Consider the following 12704-nt stretch of genomic DNA (forward strand, 5'->3'; position numbering starts at 1 on the left):
CTTTAATCTTAGAATTCTGACTTTTATATGAAAATTCTAACTTTAATCTTAGAATTCAAACATTAATCTGAGAATTCTGACTTTAAAATTAGAATTTAGACTTTAAAGGGGACATATCACGCTTTTTTCATCAATATATATTGGTCTAAGAGGTCCCCAAAACATGTCTTTAAAGTTTATTTCTCAAAAAAAACACTTTGAAATCAGATTTTGGTCTGCCTGAAATGCCCTCTTCTTCAGTCCTCCTCAGAACAGTTGGTTTTCTCTCTGACCACGCCCCCTCAGGAAGTGGATGTGCCCTCGGCTGTCCAGCACGTTGATCTAATGTTTACATGTTGGCTGAATATACACGGCTGCTCAGAGATCACGTTACTTCAACCCTCTGAATCTGATCCAGAATCTGATCCTGACGGAGAGGCGCCTGTAGCAGGACCTTTCTGAAGGATTGGTCACAGATTTAGTGTTTCTTGTTGTTTTATTTGTCAGCATGTCGACGTGTGTCTTGGTACACAGCAACAGCTACGACATGTAGCTATGTAGCTATGCTAACTAGCGCTAGCACTTTTCCATGACAAATAAAAATCATCCACTAGATCTTCAAATCTGCAGACGTGGGGAGTAAAACCGACCTTTGTGTTTATTAAGACAGCCTACAACTAGCATGCCTCCCTTCTAAGCTCCTTGTTAGCACCAAGGGAGAGGTTCCGGTGGCTGGTGGTGAGGATTTCAGCAGTGTGACTGCCCCCTGGTGGCTGGCTGCAGTATAGGTAAAAAAATCTGTCAGTCAAACTTTAAAAAATAAATACACATGGTATGAATGTTTCTCACATCCGTATGCTGTGGTGATATGTAGTTAGTATTTGACTGTTTTGTGTTCAAGGCCTCTTTTTTCTGAAAAGTTTCTTTTTCGTTAGTTATTAGAGGTTAAAAAACTGAATTTTTCTTCCGGGTTTCCTTTGATTCACAGCCGCCGTAGAACGAAACTTCAAAGGACACACAGCGTCTTGTGACGTTACGCTGTAGGGCGGAGCTTATTACAAAGGCTTCACAGGCTCTGGCTGCACAATGGCAGCGCCCAGGAGAGGGATTTTTTGGCTTCAGAACTGTACAACGGGAAGAGGCGGAGCAACGCTGTCCATTTTTATATACAGTCTATGGTTAGCACACATGTGTGCAGGTAATGAAAAACAGAGGAGGGATTCAGTATTATTTTATACAGTCTATGGGCTGAACAAGCTCTGAGCTCTGACTCCGTGACAGACCGGATATTGTTGTTACGTAACAAAAACACTGAAGTCTGAAACGGCTCGTTTCACACACATTTACAGAAAGGTGGAGAAATCAGAACAGGGGCAGAATGGATTTTTTTCATTCTCGGGGGGTTTGTAGACATGCCAGGGAAACATATTTCAGGTAGAGAACCATTAAAAAGTCGATTTTGCATGATATGTCACCTTTAATCTGAGAATTCAGACTTTAATCTGAGAATTTAAAAAAGTATATTTTACCTTAACTGTTTTTTCAAGTGTCCCTTATCCTCCCTGCCCCTTAATTGTGGGTCGGGACCCCCCGGGGGGGGGGGGGGGGGGGGGGGCACAAGACACAAATGGGGGGTCGTGAGATGTCTGCCAGAATGTTTGAAACCTTGAAATAAAACCTTGAAAATAGAAAATGTACACTTGGCAAAGTGTTTGAGACTCAAATACCAACGACCTTTGAGGCTCTGTACTTGGGTCATGTTCTGTGTCTGAAAGAGAAGAGTGATATAGGATCAGATTCCCTTGAAGAGTAAATCTTTATCCACACTCAGATCAGCTCGACGGTTTCTCTCCGGAGTGAACTTTCATGTGTCTGCGCAGACCTTTGTGGTAGTTATATCTTTTCTTACACACTGAACAGCTGAAGGGTTTCTCTTCCCTGTGAAGAAGCATGTGGCTAGACAGATTCCCTCTCTGGTTAAACCTTTTCCCACACTCGGAGCAGCTGAAGGGTTTCTCTTCCTTGTGAATATTCCTGTGTTTGATCAGATATCTGCTTTGAGTAAACCTTTTCCCGCACTGAGAGCAGCTGAAGGGTTTCTCTGACTTGTGAATATGCCCGTGTTTGATCAGATATCTGCTTTGAGTAAACCTTTGCCCGCACTGAGAGCAGCTGAAGGGTTTCTCTGACTTGTGAATCTGTATGTGTCTAGAAAGATTAGCTTTCTGGTTAAACCTTTTCCCGCACTCAGAGCAGCTGAAGGGTTTCTCTTTACTGTGAGTAAGCATGTGTAGGTTCAGATTCCTACCGTCCTTAAATGTTTTCCTGCACTCGGAGCAGCTGAAGGGTTTCTCTGACTTGTGAACTATGCTGTGTCGATGAAGATCTCGTTTCTTGAGAAATCCCCTACCGCACTCAGAGCAGCTGAAGGGTTTCTCTCCTGTGTGAATTTTCATGTGTCCGTTCAATATGCTTTTCTTGCAAAACCTTTTCCCACACTGAGAGCAGCTGAAGGGTTTCTCTCCTGTGTGAGTCCTCATGTGTTCAGCTAACAGTCCTTTATCCTTATATGTTTTCCCACACTCAGAGCAGCTGTGTGGTTTCTTCTTTGTCTCTTTTCGTTCTTTATTTCTCTGCTTCACAGAGTCTAGCCCTGACTGATGTTCTGTCATCTCTCCCCAATCAACACTGTCTTCAGTCTCAGCTTCAGAAGAGTCTTCTGTCGTGACCTCACTATCTGGATCCCTGCTCCTGTCTGGTCCTGGTCCTCCACAGTCCTCTCTGTCAGCTCCTGTCTCCATCTGTTCAGTTTGTATTTGAGACAGCTGTGAGGACTGAGGTTCCTCTTCATCTTCTTCTGTTTTCAAACCCTCTGTGTCTCTGTTCTCTTCAGTTTGGTTTTCATGAAGCTGTGAGGGCTGAGGTTTCTCTCCATCATCATCTTCACTCTTCACAGGGACAGGAGTCAATGTGACCTTGCTGGTCTCAGCCTCCTCCAGTCCTTGAAGCTGGTCTCTCTCCTGACTGATCCACAGTTCCTCCCGTTCCTCTTTATTGTGTGGTGGATCTGATGGGTCCTCCTGGTCTGGACTGGAGCTCCTCTCCTGCTGCTCAAAGGGAACCTCTTCTTTAATCTCCAACAGCTGCTGGGCGTCTGCAGGAAACACTGAAATACAACAACACAGGTGACATGAACAACTAATGCAGTGACTTCCACTACTGAGTGTCTGTTTTTAATGCAGTGACTTCCACTACTGAGTCCTGTCTGTTTTTAATGCAGTGACTTCCACTACAGAGTCATGTCTGTTTTTAATACAGTGACTTCCACTACAGAGTCATGTCTGTTTTTAATGCAGTGACTTCCACTACAGAGTCATGTCTGTTTTTAATACAGTGACTTCCACTACAGAGTCATGTCTGTTTTTAATGCAGTGACTTCCACTACAGTCATGTCTGTTTTTAATGCAGTGACTTCCACTACAGAGTCATGTCTGTATTTAATACAGTGACTTCCACTACAGAGTCATGTCTGTTTTTAATGCAGTGACTTCCACTACAGAGTCATGTCTGTGTTTAATGCAGTGAATTCCACTACAGAGTCATGTCTGTTTTTAATGCAGTGACTTCCACTACAGTCATGTCTGTTTTTAATGCAGTGACTTCCACTACAGAGTCATGTCTGTTTTTAATGCAGTGACTTCCACTACAGTCATGTCTGTTTTTAATGCAGTGACTTCCACTACAGAGTCATGTCTGTTTTTAATGCAGTGACTTCCACTACAGTCATGTCTGTTTTTAATGCAGTGACTTCCACTACAGTCATGTCTGTTTTTAATGCAGTGACTTCCACTACAGAGTCATGTCTGTTTTTAATGCAGTGACTTCCACTACAGAGTCATGTCTGTTTTTAATGCAGTGACTTCCACTACAGAGTCATGTCTGTTTTTAATACAGTGACTTCCACTACAGAGTCATGTCTGTTTTTAATGCAGTGACTTCCACTACAGTCATGTCTGTTTTTAATGCAGTGACTTCCACTACAGTCATGTCTGTTTTTAATGCAGTGACTTCCACTACAGAGTCATGTCTGTTTTTAATACAGTGACTTCCACTACAGAGTCATGTCTGTTTTTAATGCAGTGACTTCCACAACAGTCATGTCTGTTTTTAATGCAGTGACTTCCACTACAGTCATGTCTGTTTTTAATGCAGTGACTTCCACTACAGAGTCATGTCTGTTTTTAATGCAGTGACTTCCACTACAGAGTCATGTCTGTTTTTAATGCAGTGACTTCCACTACAGTCATGTCTGTTTTTAATGCAGTGACTTCCACTACAGAGTCATGTCTGTTTTTAATGCAGTGACTTCCACTACAGAGTCATGTCTGTTTTTAATGCAGTGACTTCCACTACAGTCATGTCTGTTTTTAATGCAGTGACTTCCACTACAGTCATGTCTGTTTTTAATGCAGTGACTTCCACTACAGAGTCATGTCTGTTTTTAATGCAGTGACTTCCACTACAGAGTCATGTCTGTTTTTAATGCAGTGACTTCCACTACAGTCATGTCTGTTTTTAATGCAGTGACTTCCACTACAGAGTAGGGGTGAGTATTGGCAAGAACCTCACGATACGATATGCATCACGATACGATAGTATCACGATATATCACGATATTGCGATATATTGCGATATATTGCGAAATTAACTTAGAAAAAAAATAGAGATGGTGTATATGTAAATCACACAATTACTCAAAATTGAAAGGACAAATTCAGTCAAAACTATTCGATTTAAAACAACTTTTCCATTTTATTGTTTTGAAATACTGAATGTCAAATGCAGTGTTACATACATACACTTAACTTAAACAAAGTGCATAAAGTTTGTCACTTAAACTACTGTGACATTAAACTAATGCTTAAAGAAAACATTATTATTGTTTTTCCTTTAACAACACACTGAAAGCATCCTAACCTGCAGTGCAGCTCACACTGTAATTGAGAACATGAGGAACAAAGTGCTTTGAGTTACTGACTTCACAAAAATAAATTAAAACAATTCACATATTCATCTTGACACTGTCTCTGAACTGAATAGACTGCATAAAAAATAAAAACCCTGTGCATACATATTGCATAAGTGACCTATGTCATTGAAAACAGACACAAGTATGAGGGAAATAAAGTGCACAAGGTATTCTTGTAAACAAAATAAATACAACTTAAATAGTATTCCCAGTGTAGTGTACATAAACTGGATGTGCCAACTAATTGTACTTGACTTCTTTGGTTTTCAAATTTTTTGTGAAGAAAGATAATCTGATCAACGTGTTCTGGAGTGAGTGCACTCCTCTGTGCGGTGATAAAGTCCCCTGCTGTAGAAAAAACTCTCTCAGCAGAGACACTTGTTCCCGGGATGCACAAATACCTCTTTGCAAGCTTTGATAGGAGGGGATACTCGCACTCATGCTCCTTCCACCAGGTCAGTGGATTGGCACCTTTTGTAATTGGCATTGGAGCTGTTTCCTTGAATCTTCCCATCTCCTCCGCTGCCTGGATATCTGGTGTCTTTAGCTTCTTTGCAGGACCTGAACAGTGACAAAAAATTGCCCAAAAATCAAAAATTACCCTGCAAAATATTATAAGGCCACCAAAAGCATTTGCTCCCCTAGGGAGAGGAAGAAAAACTCATTTCAAATGTCTTACTCTCACCTGAAGCATATGTTTGACCAAGAAGGTCAGCAAGGCCACAAGAATCCCTCTCTCCCCTCAAGGATCTCTTCTTAGTTGTGGATGTGGCTACAGAGCTGTCCTCTTCCTCAGGACCTTGACTGTTGTTTTTGTCCTCATCTGGCACCTCCAGCCCTGCATCCCTCTCTCCTTCTTTTTCTCCATCAGTCTGAGTCTGTGGCTCCCCCGTATCATCCTCTCCAACCCCTCTCTGCTAAAAAAAAAAAGAGAAAGCATCACATGAAATTTAGTGAATTATATAGGCCCAAATTTTAAAAAGTTCACAATTTGTTAATTGAATATAAATATTTACTAATGTTTATCAGCATTTACTTATTCATTTAAACCAAGTATTTGATTTAAGATGTATGCAATTAATTGTTTTATCAACTGTTTTTTCAAAGGCTTTTCTATGAAAAATGTTCAAACATTTTTTTTTTATCTTTGTGAAAGCAGTCTATTGTTCACTGACATAGCTTAGCTTACCTGAAACAGTCCTTGGGACCTTGCAGCCTCTGTGATGACTCTCTTATAGACGGCCTGGCGTTCATCCTCCGACAGGAAAGGCATGGTCTTAAATCTGGGATCCAGAGCTGCACACAGTTGTAGAGTCTCCCTCTGCTCATCTAAGTACCTCTTCTGAAGATCCTGGCATATAGCTGACTTTATTTCTCTTGTCATGTGTGAATCACCTGGGCTCTCCTGGAGTTCTTGGATCAGATGTGTAAGGACTGGTGCAACTGCTGACAGTGTTGGAGTTTTCTCTTCCTCCATGGCGACGGTAGCAATCTTCGTGGGTTTCATAGCAGCCACGATTTCTTCAGCAGCTGTAATGTCGGCCTCACTGAGAGTGCTGATATCCTTTTCGTTCCTCCTCACCTCATTGGAAAGCAGGGCAGCGGGTTGCTGCTCAAGAAAGCGCTGCAACATGTCATGAGCACTGTTCCACCTGGTAACAACGTCAGTTATGAGTTTGTGCTGCTTCAGATTCAATAGCTTTTGTTTTTGCTTCAGCACATGGCTGGCTATGGTGCTGCGTCGGAAAAAGGTGGTAATGCGCCTGACTCTTCCTAGCAAGCGTTGGACGGCTGGCAACTTCAGTGCGCGCTGGGATGCTAAATTGAGGGTGTGTGCAAAGCATTTGAAATGTAGCATACCAGCTAGCTGTGCAGCGGTGGTCATGTTTGACGCGTTGTCCGTCACGATGGCTGGCTCCTTGTCTTGCAAGCCCCATTCCTCCACTGCCCTTTGAAGCAAATCTGCGATGTTACTGCCGGTGTGGCTCTCATGCATAACTCTCGTCTGCAAAACATGAGAAACAATCTCCCATTCTGCAGAGATGTGGTGGGACGTAATGGTCACATATGACTCGGTGGCTCTGGACGTCCACCCATGACACGTCAGGGCCACTCTTTGTGCAGAGCTAAGAGACGTTTTTACGGCCTCCTTTACCTCCTCGTACATCTTGGGGACAGCGGTGTTTACCATGTGGACCCGCTGCGGTATCTTGTAACGCGGCTCTAAAGTCTGCACCATCCACCTAAAGCCGGCGTTGTCGACCACGTTGTACGGCCGTAAATCTTTACAAATAAAATGCACGAGCGACTCCGTGATCCGCTGAGCACGAGGTGATAAAGATGGAAGCAAGTTATCCAGCGTAGTTTGCTTCGCCTCAACAGGTCTCGGTGGCTGCCGCTGTGATAATACATCCGAGTGGTGTCTTGCAAGATGAGACCGTAAGTTGGTGGTGTTCCCACTATATTTCACGGAAGTAAGACAGAGCTTGCAAACGGCATTTCCCTTCTCTAACTCACTGTTTGTGCTCCCTGTTCTAACTTGGAAGCCAAAATGCTTCCAAACGTCTGCTTTAAATTGTGCAGGTGTTGTTATTTTGTCAGCCATGTTGGCTCCCTTTACCTGCGCGCTCTGACTGCCTCTACAGGAAATGCCGCGGGGACATACAGCGGAGAAGCTCTTCGGCGCCATCTACCGCAGTGGAGGTGCGGAAGTCATATTTTAGGTCCAACTCGGAGAAAATATAAATTTTTATTCTTTACAAATAATCGATATTAAGAGTTGAAATATCGATATTTATATTGGAGGTCAAAGTATCGCGATATATTGCCATATCGATATTTTTTCACACCCCTACTACAGAGTCATGTCTGTTTTTAATGCAGTGACTTCCACTACAGAGTCATGTCTGTGTTTAATGCAGTGATTTCCACTACAGAGTCATGTCTGTTTTTAATGCAGTGGCTTCCACTACAGAATCATGTCTGTTTTTAATGCAGTGATTTCCACTACAGAATCATGTCTGTTTTTAATGCAGTGACTTCCACTACAGAGTCATGTCTGTTTATAATGCAGTGACTTCCACTACAGAGTCATGTCTGTGTTTAATGCAGTGACTTCCACTACAGAGTCATGTCATTTTTTAATGCAGTAACTTCCACTACAGAGTCATGTCTGTGTTTAATGCAGTGACTTCCACTACAGAGTCATGTCTGTTTTTAATGCAGTGGCTTCCACTACAGAGTCATGTCTGTTTCTAATGCAGTGACTTCCACTCCAGAGTCATGTCTGTTTTTAATGCAGTGACTTCCACTACAGAGTCATGTCTGTTTTTAATGCAGTGACTTCCACTACAGAGTCATGTCTGTGTTTAATGCAGTGACTTCCACTACAGAGTCATGTCTGTGTTTAATGCAGTAACTTCCACTACAGAGTCATGTCTGTTTTTAATGCAGTGACTTCCACTACAGAGTCATGTCTGTTTTTAATGCAGTGACTTCCACTACAGAGTCATGTCTGTTTTTAATGCAGTGACTTCCACTACAGAGTCATGTCTGTTTTTAATGCAGTGACTTCCACTACAGAGTCATGTCTGTTTTTAATGCAGTGACTTCCACTACAGAGTCACTTCATTTCAATGCAGAAAACTCAAAACCATGATGATCTATTGAATTTAGCTGTGTTAGAGTGTTCTGTGGTAATCGAGCCCACTGTATCATTAAGCATTTATCAACACCGACAGGTAGTGATGGTGAGATGAAGCCTCATGAGGCTTCGAACCACTTGAGCCAATTGGTTCGAGAAAGGGTTCATTACTCGAAGCTTCATGTGCACACGAAACCACCTACTGGCCAGGTTTATCATTACAAGCAGCTGGATCTTAACCACATAATGTGTGATGCATTGAATTTTTGTGTCTGTTATGGGAATGACTATGAATTACAAAAAAATGTATGACCAAATAATTTCTGTACATAAATTATCATATATGTGTATGATCAAATATTTTTGAATGTATTCTGTGTGTGTACATTTTCCCAAAATGGTATTATCATATGATATGGCAGGTTGTGTAATTATATTTTTCTGTCACTTTAGGAAAATGGAATTGGCTTAAGCAGGCAGAGGACAGTGAAAGTGATTGTGGAACTAGGAAGAGGGCACTGAATATGCTTGTGTTATTAGGAGTTAGGAGTTATTAAATCAAAATGTTGCCACACAGGGGAAATCCTCCTCTTTCTTTCTTTTTTAAGTTATATTTTTTGGGCTTTGACTACTTTTATTTATAGAGGAGAGGACAGTGTAGAAACTGGGAGAGAGTGGGGGGAAAATGCAATTAAAAAGCTGCAGGCTGGGCTAGAACCCGGGCCAATTATATCATAGGCGTGCAACTTAACCATTAGGCCAAGACCGCACCAGAGTCGCAACAGGTCCGCACCTGACTCCCCTCTTTCTAGCTGGCTCCATCTTACCTGTCCTCCTCTCACTCCTAAATCTTCAAACCATCTCTCTCTCTAAACTCTCCAAACTATATAAACGCTGTCCAAACTCTAGTGTCCAAACTATCAAAACTCTATCCGAAGTCTGAACAGACCGCAACTCTCCATCAAACACCCACATTTTGAACGGAGCCTGAGGGGTTTATATGGCTGTCAAACCTCGCAGCAAAATCTGAACCACTTGCCGAAGCAGTCACATGGTACAGCCGGGTAGCGAGGCTTCGGACGTCATCATTTTCGGCCCCTCCCCTCAATGAAGCAAGCCTCGATACACGCTTCACGGAAACGCCCCCTCCATTACTCGACACACGCTTCGAAGCCTCGGCACATCTCGTAACATCACTACCGACAGGTAAACAAGCAACTAAAAATCACAGGGTTTCATTAAACAGCTGTAGTGTAGACGTTCAGCAGACATGTAACGATAACCTCTTTTACATGTCTGCTGAAATCTGCATCCACCTGTTATTCAGCTATAGAGAAAAGAACAAGTCATATTTTTGTAACTAATAAATCCACACAGTTCAAAATATGAGCTAGCAGCAGTTTGGGACTCAACAAAGGATCAAAAACTAACTTTAGAGGTGGATGCATATTTCGGCAGACAGAAAAATAGCTGTTGCCGAAAAATGCATCCACCTATAAAGTTATTATTCGGACTCTTTAGAGTCCCAAAATGTCTTCGGCTCATATGTTGGACTTTTCTCGTCCAATATTTACAGATATATGACATGTAATATGCTATGAAGCTGAATAATCGCGTTCCCGCGAGGTGCATGCAATTCTCGGCGGGCAGGCGTTTCTCGGCACAACACCGTCCATTAAATGACCGTAAAGCTTAGAATAGAGCCGCCCTCATGTTGTAAAGCGGCTTGTTTAAGTTCATAGAAGATAAAAGAAGAGAGAACAGACCTGCTCTGTGTAAACGGACTTCCGGGTTGTAAACAGCGTCCAGTAGTTTCTGTTGTCGCTGGTTCTCCTCTGCTGATCGACTAAGTTGCTCCTCGTACTCTGCTATCGTTCTTTCAAACAGCTCAAATATCTCTTCAGCAGCCGCAGTCAGTCTCTGCTTCACTAAACCTCTCAGTGTGTGGACTTTAGACATTTTAAACTCTCACAAACACAGCTAGCTCTCTATCAAACTTCCTTAAACTCTACCATGAAGACAAAAACACTCAGACAGAATTATCGCGCCAACCAGTCACCATTTTGAAAAAACAGAGTCACGCGCTCCAGTTAGAAGTACTTCCGGTTGAGTGTTGTCCGTTTCAAAATAAAAGTCAGAGAACTTTGTTGAAGTTGAAGTAATAAATAACCTAACTGAAGGGCATTAAAACCAGGAGAGAGGAAGAACACTGAGAGGAGGAAGATTACTTTCATTAAGCACTTCAACAAAAGTTTAAATGTCCAGTTTAACATTGACATTTTGAATTTCTTCTCAAATTTAAATTACATTAAAAACAGTTAATTGTGAATGTTGAGGAAAAAAATCCAAATCTGATTTCAAGATAAAAAGTTGCAGAGTGGTTAAGGCAGCACCATGTGAGGAGGTGCGGAGAGCCAGAGCTTCGCCAGAACTAACCTTTTCTTTAAATATAACCGCTCTTCAGTCATTCATTCGCATTTCCCCGTTTGAATAAAGTCTTCTACAACAAGTTTGGGAAAGAGATTGCAGCACAGTTATTCCAGTATGCCTGACGCGTAAAAAAGCACAAGACGCAAACAGGCAACTTCTGAAAACGAGCAGACGGAGATCAGCAGAGGTGCGATTCTCCGCGAGATTAGAAGATTAAAAACTGAGCTTCTTGTGAAGATGGATGAGAAAGCTGAAATCCATGCAAGCGGAATCAAAAAGCAAGGAGAACAACTGAGGGATGAATTTAAAAACGCAATGGAGCAAGTGGGCAGCAGGATCACCTCTGGAGGGTCGTGTGGCCTCCCTGGAGGAGGAGGCTGAGAGCGCCCAAGCTGATACTACCACCACCCTGTAGCAAGAGGTAACTCAGCTAAAACGGGATGTTGTTAATCTGGAACAGAGGAACGAGGATTTGGAAGCGAGATCCCGACGATGTAACCTGCGCATACTTAGTGTGAAAGAAAGACGGGAAGAAGGGAAACGTGCCACGGAGTTTGTTGCGCAGCTGCTTAAAGAATCCCTGGGTCTTGAGAAGGCACCTGTGTTGCACCGGGCGCACCACACTCTGAGGGGGAGACCAGGAGACGATCAGCCTGCCAGAGCATTTGTTGTAAAATGCCACTACTTCCAAGAACGAGAGCTACTGATGAAAATGGCAATACTGAAGAAAGAGATAATCTCTCTCCACGGAGACAGGATCCGCACTCTAAAAAAAAATGTCATGAGTTTACTCAAAAAGGTATGTTTACTTTTTGCATGGATCTTTGTAAGTTGTCCTAACTTCATTGTTAATTGAGTAATCAGTACTAGTCCAGCTTAACAAGGCCAACTTAAATAGCCACATAAATAGGAAGCTATTTCAAGTTGAATCTAATTGTTTTTTTGTATATATTATTAAATTTTCACATTGGTTGTACTTGATATATGTTTTAGGTACAACAAAAAATTAAGTACAATTACCATGTTTTTTTTATATATCCAAGAGAAAAATCAAGTAGTGTTTACTTAATTAATTACACAATATTCCTTGAAATGTTATCTCATCATTCAAATTTAAGTTGTTTTAAATGAATACATAAACATTTTCTACTCAAAAATGTCCATGCAAAAAGTAAACATTAACTATAGTATATGCAACTCATTCTAATCAAGTTGGGGGAAATAATAAACAAGAACCACAATTCACAATTTAAACTGTTTCTTTTATAAACATTTTACACAAAATAAGTGCAAATAATAACAGCACCATCAAAAACTTGCTACTGTTAGTTCTCTAATTTTAGAGCTGCTTAACTTACATTTCCATTTTTTTAATGATCTTGATACTGCCATTTTGGTCAGTAGTGTGTTTATGTGTTAATGTGTAGTTCCTTACTGTGTGTAGTGTGTGTGTTTGTGTGTATGTGGTGTGTGTTTGTAGTGTGTCACTGTGTGTGAGTATGTAGTGTGTTAGTGTGTGTATGTGGTGTGTAGTGTGTCAGTGTGTGTAGTGTGTCAGCGTGTGTAGTGTGTCAGTGTGTGTAGTGTATGTAGTGTGTATGTAGTGTGTCAGTGTGTGTAGTA

General features: G+C 41.7%; 1 protein-coding gene across 1 annotated transcript; it reads right to left on the reverse strand.

Moving 5' to 3' along the window:
- Positions 1-1597: 1597 nt before the first annotated feature.
- LOC117812349 (zinc finger protein 501-like) lies at positions 1598-10776 on the reverse strand. Its single transcript, XM_034683048.1, has 2 exons — positions 10418-10776; positions 1598-3145 (listed from the first exon to the last, which is right to left on the reverse strand). Exons 1-2 carry the CDS (start codon positions 10608-10610, stop codon positions 1812-1814), a joined length of 1527 nt encoding a protein of 508 aa, XP_034538939.1. The 5' UTR covers positions 10611-10776; the 3' UTR covers positions 1598-1811.
- Between the last annotated feature and the right edge of the window lie 1928 nt (positions 10777-12704).

The sequence above is a fragment of the Notolabrus celidotus genome, chromosome 5 (genome assembly GCF_009762535.1).
Source record: "Notolabrus celidotus isolate fNotCel1 chromosome 5, fNotCel1.pri, whole genome shotgun sequence".
Taxonomy (NCBI): Eukaryota; Metazoa; Chordata; class Actinopteri; order Labriformes; family Labridae; genus Notolabrus; species Notolabrus celidotus.

Excerpts from the sequence above, each read along its gene's own strand:
- LOC117812349 (XM_034683048.1), bottom strand. The coding sequence starts at position 10,610 with ATGTCTAAAGTCCACACACTGAGAGGTTTAGTGAAGCAGAGACTGACT. Across the intron at positions 3,146-10,417 it reads AGTCCGTTTACACAGAGCAG|TGTTTCCTGCAGACGCCCAG; the intron begins GTCTGTTCTCTC and ends GTTGTATTTCAG.